The following is a 19049-nucleotide window of genomic DNA, read 5'->3' as shown; positions in this document are numbered from 1 at the left end:
CCCTCCACATTCTGTTCTCTCTGTTTCTGGCTGTATTTCCAGCTTGCTTTTTCTTTTTGATCCACACGGTGCACAGGGTAAGTCCACACTTCCTCACACATCCTTGCCCAGATATCCACATCTAAATACTCTTGACTGCACACCCATGGCCCAGTTTTTAAATTTTCCTTTAATACTTTCTCCCTTAAGCTTGTATTCCCTATTCAGTCCCTTGATTTGTTTGGTTTTTCTGGGTTTGTTTGTTTGTTTATTTCTAACAAAAACCCCTCCTCCCACTCTTTACCTATCTGCATTTAGCTAGACAGATTTTTTTTTTCTTTTTTTTTTCTTTTTTTTTTACATTTGTAAAGCTGAGGGGGATACCTGTAGACATTTAGGCAGTGTATGAGTGTCTGATCAAGAAGTAAGTATTAACTGTAGAAAGTCAGAAAAGGGGAAAGTAATCTGGAACAAAGTTCTGTAAACCTTTTTACTAGGCCTAAGTATGCCTTATTAATTGTATGTTAAATGAAATAAGGCTTTTAGCCTAAGTACACCAGAGAGATCTCAAAGGAAACCTAATACAAAGAAAAGATTATACTAAAAATACTAATAACAGCAATGAACTCTTTACATTTCATGATCAAATCCACTGCTGGGCAGCGAAGTTGTCCTAAGTTTGAATTCAATTTCACCACCTCCTCTCCTGGCAGAGTGAATGTATTTTCAGCATATCCATGGTGAGGATGAGGAGCTCCAAGGCAGCTTTGCACCAGCAGCGATCCCCACTGTTATAAATGCAACGGCAAAAATCGGATTAACAAAGAAACAATTTATTAATAAAGCAATCCCAATCACCGATAAAAAGAGAAAACCACAAATAGGATTCGCAGCGCAGCGCCGGATGGAAGAGAAGACCGCACTCTAAAGCACGGTTTTCCCAAATCCACACGGAGCACGTCGCAGCTCGGGGTTTTATAGGGGTTTTCATGTCCCGAGGCGGAACAGGTGCCCAGGATAGTCCAAATAGTCCAAATAGTTTTCGGATGGGCTTCCCGGATTTGTTGGACTCTGCAGACCGTATTCCGGGAAGATCCTTTCACATGCGGATGGAGCCCGCTGGTCCATGGTTATTTCAATGTGTATTCCTCGGCGGAGAATTCTCTTTTTTGTTCGGAAATTTCTCTGTCTGGGTGAGATGCCGATTCTTATCTGCGTTGGCTAGTGCCTCTGTTCCTCCTGATGGCTCCTGTCCTGTTCTTTGTCCCAGGACTGGGGACGGTGGAAACCTGGCTGGGGAAAGGTTTCTACGGACTATACCTTTTCACATTTTACATTAACACCAATCTAACATATATTGCTATATTCTTTTATCAAGAATTTTTACCCAATGCCACATTTATCACACCCACTTTACCTTTCATTCCCCAGCTGCAATGAAGTTGCAGCTTTTTGCGATTTAGTATCTAAAGATGGATTATTTTCGCCAAAGGGGAGGCCGGTCCCAGGGCTCCGGGATGCCCCCCTGCTCTGGGCCCCGCGGGTACCAGGGCCGGGGCCTCCCCTTCCCGCTGGGGCCGCCCCTCGCCCTCCTGGGGGAGCCGGTACAGCTCCCTTTGGGGCTGGAAGTGACAAACAGGAGATGGGCTTAAAGCGTGGAGTTCTAGAAACCGGCCAAGCCCATAGAAGAGGAGTAAAGCACTCCCAGAGAGGCACGGCCGAGGGGCGGGCCCTGCCGGCTCCCCTGCCCTGCCCGGGCCGTGAGGGCGCTCAGGGGTGAGGGCGCTCGGGGGCGGGGGCGGCTGGGCCGGCCCTCAATGGGGGCGGGCGGCAGAGCCGTGCCCGGCCGTGCCGTGCCGTGCCGCGGGGATGTCCGAGGCTCCGCCGGGCGCGGGGCAGCTCAATGCCCTGCCCGAGCACTCCCCGCTGGTGCGCGGCGCCGTGTCCGAGCTGCGGCGGCGGGCGGAGGCCGAGCCCGGGCAGCGCTGGCCGCAGCCGCTCTCCGATGCCTTCCTGCTGCGGTTCCTGCGCGCCCGAGACTTCCACATGGAGCTGGCCTGGCGGGTGAGGAGCGGGGCAGGTCCCGGTGCCCGGGGAGCCCCGCGGTGGCCGTGGGCAGGGCCGGGCCGGGGGCAGCCTGGCTGCGGGACGGGCTGTGGGTGTCCCGGTGCCCCGCCGGGCCGGGCCGGGAGTTCAGGGTGTGAGTGGCGCTCGTCACGGCACCGAATGGATGTGCGGCTGTCGGGCTGGATCAGTGAGCTATCAGTGTGGTAAGGTAAAGGCTGAGTGGGGTAAGCCTGCTACAGTCACTCGCCTGTACAATACAAGTGAAGTAAGGTCACAGCTCCCATTGGGAAACAGTATCCTTCAAAAGACACCTTGGTGATGGTTATCAGGCTCAGGTTGCTAGTAGCCGTGCTAGTTTCACTATAGACTTAGAATTACTCTAAAACTATGCGTAAAAACTTCTTTTTGATAGGAGTTTAGTCATTTACAGCACTCCTTACAGGCTTTGGTGACTCGTGGTACTTTCCGTGCTCTTTGTATGCCTTTTTGCCAAAGAGCACACACATGTTTAATATCCAAAGGTATAGATTGTTATCAGTTTGTTTGGTGGGTTTTTTTTGTTTGTTTGTTTTTTTTTTTGGGGGGGGGTTCTGTTTGTTTGTTTGTTTTTTGTTTTTGTTTGTTTGTTTGTTTGTTTTTTTGTTTGTTTTGTTTTTTTTTTTTTTTTTATGAAAGATTGGCAGCCATTAAACCTTTGGAACAGAAAGTATTTCCCAATCCTCCCAGGGCAAAAGCATTGGTTCACATGTGCCAACTGGAAGCTGTGTTTCCATGGAATTTTATGTTGATTACGCAGTATTGCCCAACAGACATCACCTATTAGTTTCTGGCTTCTCTGGACTGAAGGTTTTCCATGTTTATTCACCATAAGAGAAAATTGTTTGCATACAGATGTATTGCAGGATCAAGGTAGCTAAAAAGGAAACTGAGAAATTTAATTAGTCCCTTAATCATAAATAGCTTTTAAAATGGTATTTTTGTTCTTTTCATTTGACTCATGAGATTTGCATCATAGCTTTAAACCTTTCCTCCTCAGCAGAGAAACCAAGGAGTCAAGTCAGATTCCTTTGGGTTTTATATATCTTACTTTTACTTGAAGTTTGAGGGATTGTTTTTATCAAAGCTGTGCACTAACAATTGTAGGACCATGCCTTTTTTTTTTTTTTTTTTTTTTTTTTTTTCCCAACAAAAGCCATTCTTTTTCCCATGTTCCTTGGTTCCAAAATGCAGGACTTAATGAGGACACATGGACTCCATTGCAACTGGATGTTACTGGTAATCCTGTAGTCCTAGGACAGTGGCACTTCTGAATTTGGCCCATGTGGTTTTGCACTTTGATGGGATTGTGAGGTGCGTTGTAGGTAGGACTAATCTTTGGGAGTGTGGAATCTAGACTAGGTTTAGAGATTGGAGTCTGTGAAGTAGCAAATTTCTTGTGCTCCTCTTGAGAATCAGCCCTGTACATTGGGGACCCGCTTTGAAAAAGTTGTCTTTTTAAAACCTCTTTAGATTTTCTGGGTCTTTACAGGCAGCTAAGTTTCTGATTTTCAAACCTTCCTTTGAGTTCAGAGATTCTGATGTTCAAAACCAACCAGTGTTTAATGTTTCTGTCTAGAATTTCAGTTCTCTAAGTGCTGTAGCTGCTTGCACCGAATCTTCTATGTTCCGGCTGACACCATTTTCTAGGATACCTCTCTCACAGTCTGGAAAGAACAACAGAAGCACCTTTTTTTTTTTTTTTTCTTTTTTTTTTTTCTTTTTTTTTTCCCCCACAGGTATGCGTTTATTGCAATTGGTATATCAAGGCCAAAGACAATGATTGTGCAAAAATCTGTTGTGGTCCTAAGTTGTATATTCATCTAACCGAGGTGTGACTTCTTGCAGAAGTTAGTGCTTCATCCTAGACAGAGCCCTCCTGCCATCAGTCCTGAGAGTGGCTCCTCCCTCCTGTCCTGATTTGATGTTGCCCCGTGGTTTGGAGTTCAGGCCACCAAGACTCTTTGCCCACTGGGCTCCCGTGTACTACTGCACAGTATTTGTAGAGCAGCTAAGGGATAATCAAAGTCCACGACCCTGTCAATGCATGTAAACAAAGGTTGTCCAGCATCTCCAGCATCTTAGTACGGGCTTATACTTAGGCTTAACTACGAATCAAGAGTCTGGCAACTGATCAGACCTTTTTATTCATGTATTTCTGGTTAATAATTTGCACAGATTTATCTGATGTCAGTTAGGCACATTTGGAAATGCTTCAGAAAAGAATTATCAGGTAGGTTGTGTCAAGACATTCCATTTCTAAATCTTTTATGGTGACTCATAACAGCACTTTTTTACATTTTTCCAATGGCAATTCCAAACTTGCTTTTAGCTACTGATATATTGATATCTCTCATGCTAGAAGAAAATCCAGCACTGAAACAGATATCTGGAATTGAAGGACTCGAAGACAAGGTAAAACTGTCTTAATTTCTCGAAGACAGTGATTATTCAGTTAAGCTCAGTAAAAGACTATTCTGACAGAATCACAGAATATACTGAGTTGGAAGGGACACACAGGGATCACAGACGTCCAGGTCCTGGCCCTGCACAGACACCCCAAGAGTCACACCATGTGCCTGAGAGCATTGTCCAAAAGCTTCTTGAGCTCTGTCAGGCTTGGTGTTGTGAGCACTTCCCTGGGGAGCCTGTTCCAGTGCTCATCCACCCTCTGGGTGAAGAACCTTTTTCTAATACCCAACCTAAACCTCCTCTGACACAGCTTCAGGTCATTCCCTTATGTTTTGGCACTGGTCACCACAGAGATCAGTGTCTGCCTCTTTTTGAATGTGTCAGCTATGTTTGACTTTGTTGTTATCACCAAAACCACTGTCACTTGGATTCACCAGTGACATGTGAAATGGAGAACTAGCATCTCCTTTTGGACGTAAATGTTTCTTCCTGTTTTATTATGTTTTATATCCTATAACCTTGTGTAGGACTGACTCTCAGTGACTTTGGAATGCTATCTTTTTGTACCTGAAATAGATTATAATCTGGGGAACAGAAGGAAAATGTTTGGGATTGAAACTTTATGTATGCGAAGGGTTTTCATAACATACTATTGTAAGCATCACTTTTGTGGTACTGAAAACTCTCTAAATATCTGGAATCCTTTTAGGAGTTCTGGTTGATACCAAGATATATAGCCAGACTTTGTTTTTGCTCTGCATTTGACTTATGGAGGAATGAGAATTTGCTAGTATATTATACTACAAATAAGTTGCTTAGGATAACTATGCAGTACAAGAAATGTTGTTTTTTGTAGTGTCAAACACACTGCTGAGTCTCAGACATTATCTCTGATGATCTTCACATCATTCAAACATAAATGTGAAGTTGAAATCAGTTACTTGGCTGTTTTTCTTCCATCAATACCAAAGAATTCCTTGAAAAGGATGGAAGAGCCCTTATTAGCTCTGAGCTGACTCTCCTGCAAAGAATGCCAGTAGAAAACATTTTTTCCCAAGCATTGCGTGCATTGATACAACTTCTGACACAAGAGAGGCCTAATGCTGCCTATCATCCACATTAATATAAATAAATAGCTATTAATCAAGAAAAATATAATAAATTTACATATACAGATGCATTAGTTTCTCTAACAAGCACAATGTTTTCTAGTTCTTTTGCTTCTAAGTAAAGTACTAAGTTCACTCTGGTTTGTAGGACATGAATCTCGGTTTAATTGGTAACTTTGTAATCTCTAATATTCAGAAATCTGGAACTATCCCCAACAGACATCAGGGAAAAAACTCTTAATTAATGCTTAACTCCAGACACTGGAGTTTTTCATTCAGCTTTCCCCCCCTTTATCAAGTTATCTTGGATCTATTTTCAGATGCTGAGCAGATGCTAAGTAGGTTATTCAGTTTGTAAACACAGATAATTATACATTGAGATGTTTTTCTTGTGTTGTTACGTGCATGAGCCATTTTTTATACTGGGTAATGAATGCATCTGGTTTTTCCTGAGATTAGGCTGTTTCATCTATATCCAAACTGATTGTTATGTTTTTCTCTGCTGAAAAAAATCATACTTGAAAAAAAATTCGCATGAATTTCTGTGCTTAAACAGTGTAAAACTAGAAAACTTCCAAACAACTGCTAGTATTTTAATTCTTTCAAATGTTTAAGGATTACTCTTATAAGTGGCCATGTGAGACTTGGTGATGTCCAGCTGTAAGAAAGGGTTTGCTTACATAAATAAAAGTCTACAGAATATCTACTAAAGCTAGCTGTAGGTTCTGTGGAAGATTCTCTAATGCTAACCTTTATGTCAGATCTAAATCGTTATAGGTAATTAGATTAGATTTTCAAAATCTGAGAACTCTTCAGCATTTCGTGGTTTTCTTGCCAAGGGAAGTATGTTTTAGGCTTTGCCAAGCTGTGTGTCTGAAAGGTGCACCACTTATTTGTGTCATGGAAAGTGTCAGAAGTATTCCAACCAGATATTTACTCCTTAATGGGTGTGATAATAGTAGATTAACTATGCTTTCTGTAAGGATCTCAAGTGCATCACAAGCTGAAAACACCACTCTCTTTCTTCCAAAGTCCAAGAACTTAAATTCTCATTGTTTCCAACTTGGAAAATGTAAATAGAATGAAAATGAGTAACTAACTGTTTTGACTAGACAGGATTATTTAGGGTATTGAATTAATGTGTCATTTTTATTGTCATCTTAGTTTTGGCAGGGAGTTTTTCAAAGAGGTGTTTAGAATATATATGTTCATGAAGTTGTGGTACCACAGATTTTAGAAGAAAAGTGACAAAGCTACAGACGTTTGCATAGTTGTTTTCAGGGTGGGTTTGTATATTGCTGCTATTTCAGAGTCTGTTTTGTAAAGACCGAGGAAAAAACATGTTGACATTGCTGTCTGGCACAAAGAAGAAATTGGGATTGCTCAAACAGTGCCCTTTGTAGACAGTGAAGTACTGACAGAGTGAGATAATGAGAATACCTCAACAGGCCTGTCTTTGCAATTACAGTGAACTTCTGTTCCACAAATTAACTTACTTTCCCTACTTCCTCCTCCTTTCCCTCACCTTGTTTGATTGTTAGTTTTAAAATTAACCTAGGCTAAAACTGATTGAATTAGAAGTCAAGAGACTTCTAATAAAACTCTTGGTTAAATGTTTCTTTCTGTAGTGATGGTTTAGGATGAGGCTTTTATCAATTTTTTTTCACTGCCAAATCAAGTGGGATTCTAGCATGGTATATCAATTTTTTAAAAATATAAATACATGTTTATAGGATCTATTTCCATAAAAATATAGCTGATTTCTGATCAGTACCATGTATTTTTATGTAAATTTTGCTGATAAACAGTAATGTTTTATAAATAGTTTCCTCATGGCAATTCATTTGATAGACCTTCAAAATCATTCAATACCTTAATCTGAGCAGAAAAGCATTAAGCTGAAGAAAAAGTATGTTTTATGTAAAATGATATAGGGAGCTTGAAAGTAGAGGGAAGGTAACAGATAAGACTAATTATCTGACATTAGCATGCTGTGAGCTACATCATGGTGAGTTTCAGGTCTCCCCCTAAGAGTCTGTAGGGATGAATACAATTTTACTGAAGTTCCTTCTGATCTTTCTTCCAGTGAAAATGCTGAAGAAAATTACACTTACGTACATACAAGAAATTTGTAAATATTTTAAGGTCATATTCTATTAGCTGGACCTGACAGCTCTTTTAACTTTAGTATTGCTGTTGCAAAATGTGGAATAATTGATAAAGGAAAAAATAAATTTCTGTTAATACAAATTGTAGGAAATAAAAGACTTTTGGTTCATGCTTTCAGTGCAGTGAACACAGTTTGTGAAACTGTGCTGAGGATCAGATTGGGTTTCCCTGTTTGATGAAATATAGAAACAATTTTAAAAGCTAGGCTGTGCATGCTGCCTGTAAGATTTAAAACTACATTTTGATATATTGTGAAACAAGGTACTGAAAAATTCTGATTCCCTTAGCTACTTTGAAGGTCTTGGGTTAGACCTCTAAGTCATAGCCATTGAGGAAATTAAAACAAAACATGAATTACTTGTAATAGCTATCTCTCTGCTTTCCAACTTAATGATACAGAACTTAGCAGAGGCAAATTTTGGTTGATGAGCTGAGAGGCAGCATTTTAGACAACAGTCTTGCATAGCTTCATATTTATGCAAAATATCTTAAATAAATTTTAGTTGCAGGGCATAGTTAATTTTCCCCACAACCAAGTTAATATTAAAGGAGAAATTAGACTTGGAAGTTACAACTACTGCATCAGCAACTTAATTTTTCACGATCTGTCTCTATGATGCTCTTTCACAGTGCTGCCTGTAACGCCTCAACACAGATGTTACCTCATGAAGGAACACCTTTAATTGCCTCTTCCCTAGCATTATTCCAACAGCTCCTCCTGTTCCTTAGAAATACTGGTTATGGTGCTGCCTCCCAGCCTTGGGAACCAGGGTGACCAAGTCCCTGACAACAGACAGGATCTGTGTTTTAGCCAAACTGGTTCTCATTATTTCCACTCTGTGGGAGGGAAATTGTCAAATGTGTAATGGATCCACTGCTTTGTTATATTCTCTCATTTCAGAGGGGTAGAAGGGACCTCAAAATGTTTTTGGATGTGCTGGTGAGCATACCTCTTTCAAATAGAAAACTGGAATTATTGATGGCTGTATAAAAAATAGGGAGGAAGGCAATGAGTGAAAGAGAATGTTCCTCCATAAAATTGTGCACGTGTAAGTTAAAAAAAAAATATCTGAATGAGTCTGATGCAGTAGCAAAATTAACAATCCTAAAGGTAACCTGAGCAGGAAAAAACGGGGTTTAGATTCATTTTTACATAGAAACTACAGGCTTATTGTACATTTAGTGTTCTTTTCTGACACAAAATGACAACTGCAGTCCATTAATGATTTGACTGGGTTCTAAATTAATCATGACAATTTACTCACTTACTTGATCCAGTATAGCAACCTTCTGGTTTTAGGAGTGATTTGGTTAAAATATACAATTAAATTGTAGCTAATTTAATGAATTAAATCTGACTGTGGCCACATATGGAAAACATATTTTTAACTGTGCTGTTCCTATAATAGCTGATGCTTACCTGACATCCACATTAATTTTTTTTTCCAGTTATTGAAGAATTATCAGAAGTGGAGAATTGAATGCCCAGAAATAAGTGCAGATTTACAACCATCTTCTGTTCTTGGTCTTTTGCAAGCTGGTTATCACGGAGTCCTAAGGTCAAGAGACCCACATGGAAGCAAAGTTCTAATATACAGAATTGGTGAGTGACAAAATTGCTTGGAACCATTTCACGCCTGATTCTGACACTGAAGTTTTGGGGGTTTGTTTGTTCGCTTTGTTTTGTGGTTTATTTTTTAATTATCACCATTTCAGCAGCAAACCAAAAGTATTTTATGGGTACAACTGCAGGGGTTGATAAAACTAGATCATATCAGAATATTTTAACTAGAAAGGTAATATATTTATATTAAAAAAATTTATAATTATATTACCTTTATATATATATATATATATATACACATATATTTCCTTGCTAGAAATACATTTGCATTAATATAAAGGTGAATTTACTGAGCTATAACATTTAAATCCTTTTACTTATATATTGATATGGCTAACGCTGTACAATCCTTAATGAAGAACTTAATTTTTTTTCTAGTGAAATTCTTGTTGCATCCAAAGAATCTTGAAGGTTACAACTTGTAAGATTATGTGGTTTTTTGGCTCTGAGTGTCCCAAAAATCATTTGACGTCATGTAAATTTTCAAAACCATGAGCTAAGACTGTGGTACTGATGCAGATGCAACACAGAGCAGGGAGAACACAAGGGTGTTCACCTAGTGGCAGACACAAGAGTGACACCTAGTCATGTATCAGCGTTCAGTTTAAGCTTGGATGAGCAGTTCACCAGGTTTTCACAGTTTACTTGTAGCCAAAGAGCCCTAGCTAACAACGCTTGGAAAATGCTTGATGCACCTCCCAAAAATATTTTCAAAATGTACATAGTTAAATGAACATAGTATCTCTTTATGCTTGTTTTAGACAGAGGCTTTATTTTTGCCAGTTTTCAAAGAACTGTCTTATTAGCTGGTGTGGTAGATAGTTGTTCCCTGTAAAGCTTTCATCTAGGGTTAAGGCTCATCCCATGCAATTTTTCACTCAGGCTTCAGAAGACAAATAAGTGAGATTCACTGAATCGTGCCAGAATTACAGTGATGAAAAACAATTATATTAATTGATTGGACTGATGATCTGCAGCTTCTGCTAGCATGACTGTTATTGAATTGTACCTTGTGCTGGGTCTATGGCCAAAGGTAGAACATGCTTTACATTATATGGTACCATTTACTAAAAGTGCATCAAAGATGAGTAAAAGAGCAGGCATACAAAGTAGCTTATTCACTGGCAAAACAATTTATTTCAGAAACTTTGTTCTTGTTGGGTAATTCTTGTTCCTCAGAAGCATATTAGAAGCTGTAGGAAGGAAAAGTGCAGATGTATGGGGTTTTCTCATGGTAATGCAGAGTAATCTATCTTCTCTTCAGGACAATGGGATCCCAGTTTATTTACAGCATATGATGTGTTTCGTGTAAGTCTCATCACATCTGAACTCATTGTAAGAGAGATCGAGACTCAGAGAAATGGAGTCAAGGCCATCTTTGACCTTCAAGGGTGGAGATTTGCTCATGCTTTTCAAATCAGTCCAGCAGTGGCCAAGAAAATTGCTGCTGTTCTCACAGTAAGTATGACATAATGCTTTATGCAGCTTCATTGCTATGACTTCCAATTTTTCATCTCTTCTAAACTACCATAAATTTTCCTTCTGTTGGCCTTCTCAGACTATGCAACTAAGAAGAGCAATATCCTAAATCCATTACAAGTTGTGCTTGATTTTACCCAAAGTTTATTCTTCTATAGCAGTAAATGCCCTCTAACTTCTGGTGCTTTATAAGAATTCCACCAGCCTGTTAAAACACAAGAATTTCATGACTGGAGGAGCAGATGAAGCCCAGTTTTAGAAGGATCTGTTTGTTATCCTATTTCATCTCTTCTCTTCCATTCTTTTGTGCATTATCTCAATATTTAAATTATTCCTGGCTCAGAGAATAGTAAAAATAGCATGCACTGCAAGCAATTAAGAGCAAGACACTCCTAACTTGTTACCAGTATGGATGATGCTTATGTGACCTTTCATCTGCTAACAACAGAATGTATAATGTTTATGTTCTGCTTGCTTTCTTCCCCAGAACATGAGTATTGTTTTGTGCAAATCACTGCTACCTCATCTCATATTTTTCACAAAACTTCTCAGGATTTTACTGTCTTTAAGTAAAGCTTATTCCTTTCTGCCAAATTCAGTTGAACCTTGTCATTGGATTTGAGAGAAAAAAAATAAAGCAAAAATGGGCAGAGAATTGACAGGCAAGCTACAGTTAGTCCTATCATCTTATTTTCCTTCAGAAGTTATGCTGAAAATCAGTAATAATAAAATTGTTAGCCTGTGATGTGGAAATGAGCCAGGGAGATAATCTCCTGCTCTGATTTGGTAAGGTTCATATTTGAGATTCAATCAAATCTTAGTCATTGAATTAATATCATCAGAACTTCAAATGTTCTTCCTTTCTGGTATCTACTGTAAAACTTTATTGAAACCATTAACTATTCCCAACTTTGCACATCTAGAATAAGAACACTTGGTTATGTGGTCTTGGGCCAGATTTCATGAAAACAGGACTAGTGAGAGTGTTTCAGTTGATTTCCGAGGTAGTAAATAGATTGCTGGTAATTTTTTTAACCTTGAAATAGAGCAGAAAGGAAGCAGAATAGGATTTGCAAGTACACCTAAAGGTTTCAATCCACTATTTCAAAGCAGGAAATTCTTTGACTATGATGTTTCCATCCTGACCTGTTTCTGCTTTGTTCAATGTTTTTTCACTTCTAAATGCTTATTCTAACTATGGAAAAGGAAAATTAAGACTTGTGTGTTTCCAGTGCTCTTTTCTAAGAAGAGAAAGAACTTTTTGTGTGTGTGTGTCCCCTGATTCCTTTCCTCACTTTTAGGTGGGTTTGTAAATTTTATCCAGAGATTTTTAATGTTGTTCAGTATCACAGAACCATAGAATCATAGAATATGTTAAGTTGGACTCATCAGAATCATCAAGACTGGCTCCTGGCCCTAAGCAGGACACCCCAAGAGTCACACCACGTGGCTGACAGCATTGTCCAAACACTTCTTGAACTCTTGTCTTTGAGCTTGGAGCTGTGACCACTCCCCTGGGGAGCCTGTTCCAGTGCCCAACAACCCTCTGGGTGAAGAACTTTTTTCCTCATATCATAAGCTTTTTCCTCACCTCATAAGCTTCCTCTGACACAGCTTCAGGCCATTCCCTTGTGTCCTGTCCCTTCTGATCAGGAGAGTGAAGAGATCTGCCCCTCCTGTTCCTCTCACAAGGAAACTGCAGACTTTGATGAGGTTTCTCCTCAGTCTTCTCCAGGCCAAACAGACCAAGTGACCTCAGCCACTCCTCACACAACTTCCCCTCCAGACTCTTCACCATCCTCCTGGCCCTCATTTGAAGCTCTCAAATAGCTTAATCCCTTTTTTATATAATGGTGCCCAAAGCTGCCCCCAGCACTCGAGGTGAGGCCGCCCCAGTGCAGAGCAGAGTGGGACAATGCCCTCCTTTGCCAGCTGGAGATGCTGTGCCTGATGCCCCCCAGGACAGGCTTAATGCACTCCAGAATATGCTTATAAGTAAAAGCTAAGAAACTTTAGTTTTAACCCTGTGTTTTACTCAAGAAAAGTGTCTTGCAATTACTATCCTGTACCAAGAAACAGAAGTTAATAGAAGGGAAGTTAGTAGAAAGGAAGTATTACTACAGCATAGAAAGCATAGTATGAATAATAAGTTACATTATCTTGAAAAATCTGTTATCCCAGGCAGAAAGTTGTTTCGTGAAAATCATGATAGTAGACTTTAAGTATATGATAACCCATAATAACATTCAGTAAATATGCAAGCTGATAATTTTAAGGTCTTTATCATATATTAAAATCTAAAATGAGTGGCACTAAAAAAATGTGTTGGTTTGGGGTTTTTTCTTCCTTAGAACTATTGAACTAGTGAGGAGATATGTTAGTGAGAAGTACCATTTTTATAAGCAGAAAACATTTGGTTCAGAGGTAGTATCAGGTGGGATATGAAAAGAAGCTGTACTTTGAGCACTGTGCAAAACTTCTTTCAAGCACTGCCGTATTTTCTTTTAAATTTCAAAGATCTGAACTTTTAAATGAATGCAAGTAGAATCCAAGTTGTTTTATACTATAAATGCTGTATAGCAGATTTTAAAAAAAAATCATTAAAATAGTAATCTTGTTGTAAAGCTGAATTTCTGGCTTGGCCAAATTCTTAGGAATTTCAAGGCTTATCTCTAAATTATGAATATAACTTATTTAAGTTAAAGTTAGTATCTTCAATAGTTTATATATATTTCTGTATTATCAATCAGGCTGTAAATTGTCAATAAAAGCACATAGCTAGACAGCTTTTTTGTAAATTAGTAGCAGAATCTTGTGAAAAATTGGACTTTAAAAGAAAGGTTGAGTACAAAGTTTGTGTATAGTACTTCTCTGCAATTTGGTGATAGTTTTCTTTTTTGTTTTTCTGTTTGTTTGCTTTTAATAATCAATCTCACCTCATACTGAGATAAAAAGAAAAGGTGAGATTTTTTCCTTGTGATGGGAGGAACAAGGAATTATTCTTCTAAATGTTGCTCTTAATTTACTGCTACAACAATACAAAATGCAGGAATTGGCAAGATCAGGACTACTTTAACCATGGACTAGACAGTTTTCTCAGGCTTGTCCTTAGTAATAGAGGTGCTTCAATAATATTTTTTTATTATTCTGTTTTTCATGTATGCTGACAGGATTCCTTTCCACTGAAAGTTCGAGGTATCCACTTGATTAATGAGCCTTTATTCTTCCACCCAGTCTTCGCTCTAATTAAGCCTTTTCTCACTGAAAAAATAAAGCAACGGGTGAGTGCACACACATATTTCTTTCTGCTACAAAGCCCTTATGTGACAATCTGCAGCACTTTCCTTAGGCTCTGTTACTCCTGAGTACTGAAGAGCATAAATCATTTTTGTTTGTTAGTGCCATACAGACCTCCAGAATCTAACAATAAAGCATTTGCAGTTATTAATAACATGAGAGTCACAAGTGGTGCTGTTATCACTGTTCTAAAGATAAAAAATACTGTGACACAAAGAGGTTAAATAATTTGCTTCTGGTCACATAATAATTCTTCTGCAGAACTAGAAATAAAATGGTCCTGGATTTCCCAGTACTCTGCCTATAAATGATAGAGAAAAATGATCACTGAACAGTATTTTATGGTCCAAGTTGTGCAGAATTAATAGAAGACAACTGTTTAGCTCTGACAGACCTCCAGAGGCATTTATGCATCAAAAATTGGTCAGACTTAGTTTCTAAGTTTTTTTCCAAATAGCTCCTTAATTGCTTTAAATAGTTTTGCAGTTATAGATCTGGAAATAGATTTTATTTGGATGCAAAAGCATGCCAAGGACTATGGTTTATGGCAGTATAGTAAAAATATCGGAGTTTTCAGCTGGCACAAAAGTGAAGTGGTAAAAGCAGGACTAAAATGCAAAATAAGCAGCCCTGCCTGTTGCTATTCCCAGGCTATTCTGAAGCCTCCTTTTCTCAGCACATAGTCCTTGGGCATTTGCAATAGACACTGCACACCAGGACAGTAGATCCTAGAAAAGTATCAGACTGGAACTAATGAACAAGGCTTCAAAATAACTACAATAAAGCAAGAGGAGAAGAACCAAACCAAGGGTTAAAGTGGAGTAGTAGTCCAGAATTTAATTCCAGTTGGAACTGAAAGATAAGAACTGATATATAGATTCTGTTGAGTATCTTCCTGTCTGAACCTACATACATACCACATAATCTTGTTTTAAAATACATGTGCCAGAGCCAGATAGTAATGGCCATGAGCCAGACACGACTCTTTTCTTGGAAATGACAGAAAGGTAAGTACAAGATACCATGACAAAACTAATCACCAGTCTTCTCATGGTTTAGCTGTTTGGATGTAGTGCTTACGCTCATCAGCATTGCTAAACCAGTCTGGAACAAGTGTGTAGTTAGTTTTGGCTCCTGTGCTGATCCTGTGTCCTCTCAAGACAATAGGATACAAAACACAGCTCCATAAAATGCAATTCCCAGGTTGTAGCCCATCCTTCACCAGCCTTCAGATGCAGAGCAGGACAGCATTTGAGCACCTAGGTGAAAATCACAAGGGTTGTTCCTCCTTTTAAGGAATTCGTGAACTTAATAAACAAATGCACTTACTTTAGTTAAACCAAGTTGGTGGGTTCAGCTCTTGCACTGAGATGCTTTGCTACCTGTTCTAACTCAATAGTCTAGTATTCATAACCAAGTAAATGCTTTTAATATTTTGGTTTAGGTGTACATGCATGGAAATAACTACTTGCAGAGTCTGACAGAACACTTCCCTGCCAGCATTCTCCCACAGGAATATGGCGGGGAGGAAGTCTCCATTGAAGAGCTGGCCAAGGAATGGACTGACTTCATAATGACATCTTCAGATTATCTTCAGAGCATTTCTCTGGTTGCCTGGGAATAACCTTAATAGAGTATTTTATCAATTCCTGAACACTGGAATTGGAAATAAGTTTAATATGAAAACTTCCATTGTGAATTAAACCAGTGTGTGTTTGCAGGGCACTCACTGAATGTTATATTGGCTGCGCTTTTATACTAACTGGAGTCTATCAGTTTGTATGTCTAAAGACATTTATGAATTTTACATATTTGTTGCACTGTTTGTAATTGAGTAACTTGTATGCCAGAAAGCTGAAGAGTGCATTGGATATCAGCTTGATACTGCTGCTGTTAGGTCTTTGGAGACAACTCATCTGTAATAATGCAGTCCAGAACCTTACACTTTGCTCTTGTATCTTGCCTTGTCAAAACAATAGGACACAAAACAAAGAACAGATTGTGAATAGGGTAGTTTGTTGCAAATATAAGACTACAGGGCTAATTAATTTACAAGGAGTGAAGAGGCTGCTTTTTGGATTGATTCTCAGGGAAAAATGAATGCTGCTTGGTTAGTTTGTGTCAAATTGAAAATTAGTCAGCAATTGTGAGACATTTGTGTTACTCTTTGTGCTGCTTGTGCAGCTTCCCTTTTTGTGCTAATTAACAGAGTAACCTTCAAGTTTTATGGAGAAAACACCACCTACATACTCTTCAAAGGACAGTGTGAATCAGGAGGAGGAACTGGTAAAAGATTCAAAACAACCCTGAAAATTCTTATTTTCTTTCTTCAAAGTGATAGTGTGTATGGACAACTATAAGCAAGATTATTATCCTTTAATCCCTAGTGTAGAGGACTTAAGAGGTCAAAAGTTTTCGGCTGTTTGCATTATCTGTTTGTTTCAGGGGGTAAAGTAGGTTAAGTAGGTTTGCAGATCTGAACTTTAGAAATATCTGTTGTATGTTTTAATGGTGCTTTGAGGTCGCTTTGGACCTCAGCATAGGAGATGCTTGGTATCATCATTTCATTTTCAGTTGAAAACTTGCCAGTCTATTTGCTGCTGGGCACTGAAAGAAATGATTTTTAATTTCCAATGAGACTACATCTGCATTTCTATAGGGGTAAGGTAATAAAAAAAATCTCCATACTTACTGAAAACAGGGTTTGGTTTGGTTTTGAAGGGGTATTGTTGCCATATCAATACTGCATGTGTGAAAGCCATCACTCACACTACATAGCAGTGCCATGCTGCAATCCCCTGCAATTAGTAATTTCAATCATTATTTTACTTTTCTCTTAGCTTTCTCCTAAAATCTGTTAGTACACCAGGTGCTAGAGTTCATTCACCCAGTTCTTAACTCTGTTTTGTTTTTGCATAAACGCTATATATTTAATCATTCCATATGAATTTTCCCATAAATAAATCCATTAAAATTATTTTATCTCAGGTCGCTAGAAATTATAACTTCAGTTATTTTGTAATCTTTAGGACATTGGGATGGTATATAGGCATAGGGGACAGAAATGAAACTATCCTATTAGAAATGTCTTACTTTAGATTATGATTAGTAAGGCATTATTGTAAGAGTCATTGGAAATTATTCTTTTTAGCAAGAGAAACATCTGTGAAAGACCCATGAGAGTACTTGTTGTACTGTAGTTTCTTCTGGTGTGGTAAGATCAATGCCAGAAATTCTTTCTAAACTGACAACTATTTTTCTTTTCATCCAATTTCTGAATTTCCTCAAGTGCCTTTTTAATTTTTCCTCTTTCAAAATATTTTTGATATGGGGCCTAAATTTAAAGAAACCTTTTTCAGATATATGATTCTATGAAAATGTATTTCATATATATTTCTTTTTCTCAGATTGAACTATTTTGTGATACAAAAGCTCCTTAAATAGAGGAGTTCAATGAACTGCAAATTCTTCTTTATAAGAAAATAGACTTAAGTAGTCAGGTATCTGGCAATTGCTCAAGTGTGTAACTCAAGTTCCAAGTAATTTTCCAGCTGGAGAACCGAAGCTATTGTCTTAATATTACAGTCCTTCAATTTTAATCTGTGAATGTAAACTGCACAAAGGAATGAACCATGTTTCAGTGAACAAGAAAATGTAAACTTTTCTTATGAAACATATCTCTGATTGTTACTGGTTTATGTAGTAAAAACTTAATTTGATTGCATATGTATACGCATATTTAGCTGGGGCTTTTTAATCTGTATTTGGACTTCACCAGCTCTATGAATATAAAATCCTAAATGTCTTCAAAAATACCCCGATCCTGTTATTAAGTGACAGTATGTTTGCATAACTCAATAGTTAGAGCACTGAGTGCAGTTATTTTTTCCTTAACTGTTAATTATTTTTTAATGTTTACATATTATATAGGAGGTGGGAACTCTTAATTGCCATTGCTGCTCATAATAAGGACACGAGGTAATTGGAACATTTACATAATGAATGGTGGAGATACTGGTATGATGCGTGGTGGTGTTGCAGCTTTCAGCAGCAGCCAACAAAACAAAGATCCCTAAGTGCCTTATTCTTTATAAGCATTGGGAGTGCCTCTAAAAAAATAAAGTTCCTGTTTAATGGTGCAAATATAATTTACTACTGACTGTAAGCACTGTGCAATGCAATTTTTTTTTAAGATTTCTCTCTCTTTTAATGTATTAGCACCTGTTTAAATTAATAAAACCTTTCTGCTTGAACCAGCCTTGTCTGTCACTGATACAAGTGATGCCTTAAGTTTTAGCTTTCACGTTTTTCAGACTCTGTGCTGCCCAGGGCTGTAGTTCTGAGCCTCACACTAAGTGTTAGTCAGCTCTCTTCACAGAGTAGGGAACAAAACAAATGCTTTTCCTGCTGGAAACCAAGGACAACGAGTACAACTTCCAGGCCCAAAAGCACAAACAACGATGGACTGAAGACACAAAACAAAAAGGATGGGACTTCATAACCTGAAGCTGTAATTGGACAATTAAACCTATTATGCAAATGAACCAAAACTTATAAAAACGTGAAACCTTGTGATCGCTCATCCATTTTGTCACCACTTTGGGTCCACCTTGGCTGTAGCCCTGGCCAGGCTCTTGTACTGTCCAAGGTGTATCCTTTAAGGCCTTTCAATAAATATCTACTCTATTCTCTAGCTGTGTCCAGTCTCTGTTCCAGGCCAGCCTTCCCAAGGCATCCCCCGGGCAGGAGGAGGAGGCCGCGGGTGGCACGGCGGGGGCTCGGCCCGCGGGCGGGGCAGCGCCGGGACTACATTTCCCAGCGGCCTCTGCGGGCGGCCCGGCAGCTGCGTCTGCAGGGGCGGGCGCCCAGCCCAGTCC

At 38.9% G+C, this 19049-nt stretch overlaps 1 protein-coding gene across 1 annotated transcript; it reads left to right on the top strand.

Annotated features, from left to right (window-relative positions):
• Positions 1-1848: 1848 nt before the first annotated feature.
• On the top strand, positions 1849-18847 carry TTPA (alpha tocopherol transfer protein; the record flags this gene model as incomplete). The annotated part of the gene is made up of 5 exons (XM_083872371.1): positions 1849-2043; positions 9222-9375; positions 10661-10854; positions 14046-14156; positions 15617-18847. The coding sequence occupies 5 exons, from the start codon at positions 1849-1851 to the stop codon at positions 15794-15796; spliced, it is 834 nt and encodes a 277-aa protein (XP_083728497.1). The 3' UTR covers positions 15797-18847.
• Between the last annotated feature and the right edge of the window lie 202 nt (positions 18848-19049).

Source organism: Zosterops lateralis, assembly GCF_965231275.1.
Source record: "Zosterops lateralis genome assembly, chromosome: 1".
Lineage (NCBI taxonomy): Eukaryota > Metazoa > Chordata > Aves > Passeriformes > Zosteropidae > Zosterops > Zosterops lateralis.
The sequence above is the reverse complement of the archived record's forward strand: the minus strand, read 5'-3'. Positions and strand labels throughout refer to the sequence as shown.